This window comes from Choristoneura fumiferana, chromosome 22 (assembly GCF_025370935.1).
Source record: "Choristoneura fumiferana chromosome 22, NRCan_CFum_1, whole genome shotgun sequence".
NCBI classification, from domain to species: domain Eukaryota; kingdom Metazoa; phylum Arthropoda; class Insecta; order Lepidoptera; family Tortricidae; genus Choristoneura; species Choristoneura fumiferana.
In genome coordinates, this window is record NC_133493.1 from 3,589,645 (window position 1) to 3,593,434 (window position 3,790).

The following is a 3,790-nucleotide window of genomic DNA, read 5'->3' on the forward strand; positions in this document are numbered from 1 at the left end:
AGTGTCAGCTCCTGTTTTGCAGACCGCCACTGCCTCACAGGTCACATCCAAAAAGGACAGCAAACTCGAAGCTAAAGGCACAAATAGGACACAGGATATTAGGATAGAGAACTTTGACATTGCTTATGGTGATAGGTGAGTAGTATTTGCTTGTTTGTAGTTTACGCTTTTTATTTTCTAGGTAGGATCCCAAAGATAGTTTATGTTATGTATATGTATGTACAATGTACATTATCTATATGAATGCCTTTGAAATGACTGAGGCCCACATGATTAGATAATCATATTAATACTAATCAAAATAAATTGTTTGTTATCACATAACTAATTAAGGATCCATAGGGTAATAATAGACAAGTTTAGATAACACATTGTTTATATTTTTGTTTTATATAACATTATTGCACCACAGACAAGATTTTAACACCGGTTTTAGGGGCATTGTGTATGAGTGTAAATTTATGATATACGCCACTTTTAACTTGCACATTTGCTTTTCAGAGTATTATTACAAGGAGCGGATCTCATACTAGCTTTTGGAAGGCGTTATGGCCTCGTAGGTCGGAACGGTCTCGGCAAGACAACAGTCTTACGAATGATCTCAGCAAAACAATTGAAAATACCGTCCCACATCTCCATCTTGCACGTAGAACAGGAGGTGGTAGGGGACGACACAATAGCACTACAGAGTGTACTGGAATGCGATACTGTAAGAGAGAAACTGCTAAAGAGAGAGAAGGATATCACAGCGGCTATTAATAATGGGTAAATCAATTTATTAATTTAATTATAAATAAAAAACAACCTAAAAGTAGGTAGTTGCCGTTAATGAGCTAATAGAGTCTAGTTGCATTGACACTTATTCATTAAAGATGAGATTGTAAATATCGACTCCTTTCAAAGAATGCTTTGTATAAAAATTAAACCAATTAAATCCACACAATAGAACTGATAGAACTTTAAGCATTAGCAATAGGGATTGCTCCCGGGAATTCCCGGTACTGAAATTCCCGGGAATTCCCGGGAAATTTCATCGCCCTCAGTACCGGGAAACGAAACTCATTTCCCGGGAATTCCGGTACTACAAAAATTATATTAATTTTAATATTTTTAACTTTTATCAAGCTGTAAATGCTGTAAATCCTCACGATGTTTTTTGGATTTGAGGCAAGAGATATTTAACATCTTTCCGTCGCCCCTCGTGTGCAGATGAATACCCCGTTCGGTATCACCGAAAGCTGTTCGTACCTAATATTAGTGCGAAATATATTCCGAACAAGGTAGGAGCCAGAACGCAGCCCTGAGGCACACCTCTGCGAACATCAAACGGCTCCGATGTGTTGCCGTTGTAATCTAAAACCCCCTTTATGCCTTCGTGAAATGACTTTACCAGGCTTAGAAGTTTTGGCGGACACCCAATGCTCTCGAGCGCAGAATAAAGACCTTCCCTGCTTACTGTATCGAACGCTTTGTTAAGGTCAACGAAAGCGACGTAGAGAGGGGTGTTCTGCTCCCTACACTTCTTCTGTAACTGAAGAAGTATGAAGATCATATCTACTGTGGATCGCTGGGAGCGAACACCACTGCGCCTCAGGATAGATGCGCTCTGCAAGTTTTTGGATTTTACACAAGACGACTCTACCAAAAAGATTACCAACTATGCTAAAAAGGGCAACACCGCGGTAGCAGTTGCAGTCGCCGCGATCACCTTTCCCTTTGTATAAGGTGACGATGTTAGCGTCGCACATGTCCTGAGGTACCTACTTCCTTCCTCCAGCAATTACACAGAAGATTGTGCAAGATTGGTCTGATGCACTGGAGTTTAATTACTTCGGCTTGGGTGCCGTCACCGCCAGGACTTTTTCCGCACTTGAGCTGATTGACAGTAGCTCTATAGTCGGCAGGTCGTCTAACTCTGTCCATTTGTCCAGTTTGAGCATGCTTTGTACTGCTTCCGGATGCAGGAACACAGGCTGAGAGAAGAGACCTAGCCCACTAGCTACCCAGCGGTCCCATTGTTTTTGACTGTCTGTAATAACAGAGCCATCCGCGTCTTAAAGAGGGGCTGTCTTTTTAATGACGGGACCAAGGGCCTGCTTGATACCTTCATAAACACCGCTAATATTTCCCTTATCTGCACAAATTTGAATAGTGCGACCGAGATTAGACCAGTACGTAGTGGCAAAGTACCGCACACTTCGCTGGAGGACTGCTTTGCTATTGCGAAGCGCTATTCCGGTATCGGGATTGGGATGCATAAGTACCGTGTCTAAGGGCAGCTTCGCGCTTTGAGTCAAGCAAGGGTTGAAGATGCTCAATAATTGAGTTACAGAGGGAGGGTAATTTCAGTGATTCATATTTTATTTATTAAACTTCTATAAAACTATTTTTAACGTTTTATTTAACGCATAACAAGCATTTAACACATTTTTCCTCTAGTTTTTTTTTTTATATATACAGTATAGGCTTGCGTTTGGCCACAATCACGCCTGATGGAAAGCGAGGATGAGGCCTACGATGGAGCACGCTTGCCTAGTAAATGCTCATTCACCCTGGACTTGAAGGCGGCCAAATTGTAGTGTTCAGGAAACACAGTCGCAGGCAGGGAATTCCACTCTTTTGCTGTGCGGTTGATGAAGGAAGAGCGAAAACGCTTTGTGCGGATTTTTGGAATACTGACAACGTGAGGGTGGAGACCCCGCCTACTTCTGGTCGACCTGTGGAAGAAAGGAGCAGGTGGAATAAGGTCGTGCAATTCCGAAGCACATTCTCCGAAATGTAGCCTGTAGAATACCGACAGGGAAGCCACTCTTCTGCGATGACGAAGGCTCTGACGACAAAAAATCCGCATCGCAGGCGACGCCGATGAGCCTCTTCGCTCGCTGTTCTACCGAATCCAAAGCAGCTAGCTGATATTCAGCAGAACCGTCCCAAAGGTGGCAGCAATACTCCAGGCAGGATCGGACTTGGGCTCGGTAAAGACCAATGAGCTGGTCCGTAGTGAAGTATCGCCTAACCTTGGATAGGATACCAAGCTTTTTAGCAGCGATTTTTGCCAAGGATTCGATGTAACTCCCAAAGTTCAGTTTAGCTGAGAGTTCTAAGCCAAGGAGCTGAAGGTGGTCAGATATTGGTACAGGCAGACCTCGAAAGGTTGGAGTTAGATTAAATGCACTACGTTTTGCCGAAAATAAACACGCCTGGGTTTTAGAGGCATTAAAACCGACTAAATTGGCTTCGCCCCAATCGGACACTGCCTGAAGAGTTCGTTTCAAATTACCTATCATAGCCTCTCTGAGAACGTTGGTATCCGAACCACTCGCTCGAGCATCGGACAAATATCTTTCCGACACTGACACGACACGATCTTTCTAGTACCGAAAGTATCGAATTTCCCGGTATTTCCCGGTACTGGAGTAGATCCAGTACCGGGAAATACAAATTCGGTTTCAGTACCGGTACTGCAATCCCTAATTAGCAACTTAGCAATGTAGTTTGCCCATTTATCCAACATCAAACCAGACTTTCAGGTGCCACAAACGCACATGTGTGTTCAAATGCCTCCAAAATGAAGACAGTGACACAGTGCGATAATCACGAAATTACATATTGATGTTCTAATCCACTATTATTATAAATGCGAAAGTTTGTATGTGTGGGTGTGCTAAAGTGGCTAAACGGATTTGAATGAAATTTGGTAAGAAGATAGCTGAACATCTAGAATAACACATACGCTACTTTTTATCTCGATATTCCCACGAGATCGGGATAAAATCGCGAAATCTCATCT

At 42.8% G+C, this 3,790-nt stretch overlaps 1 protein-coding gene across 1 annotated transcript in view; it reads left to right on the forward strand.

Moving 5' to 3' along the window:
• LOC141440177 (ATP-binding cassette sub-family F member 3-like) overlaps positions 1-787 on the forward strand; it is a 1,936-nt gene extending 1,149 nt beyond the window's left edge. The window contains exons 2-3 of the mRNA XM_074104638.1: positions 3-135; positions 502-787. Of these exons, the coding sequence (XP_073960739.1) occupies positions 3-135; positions 502-769 (401 nt within the window). The 3' untranslated portion in view covers positions 770-787. The remainder of the gene's footprint in view (positions 1-2; positions 136-501) is intronic.
• Positions 788-3,790: the final 3,003 nt, after the last annotated feature.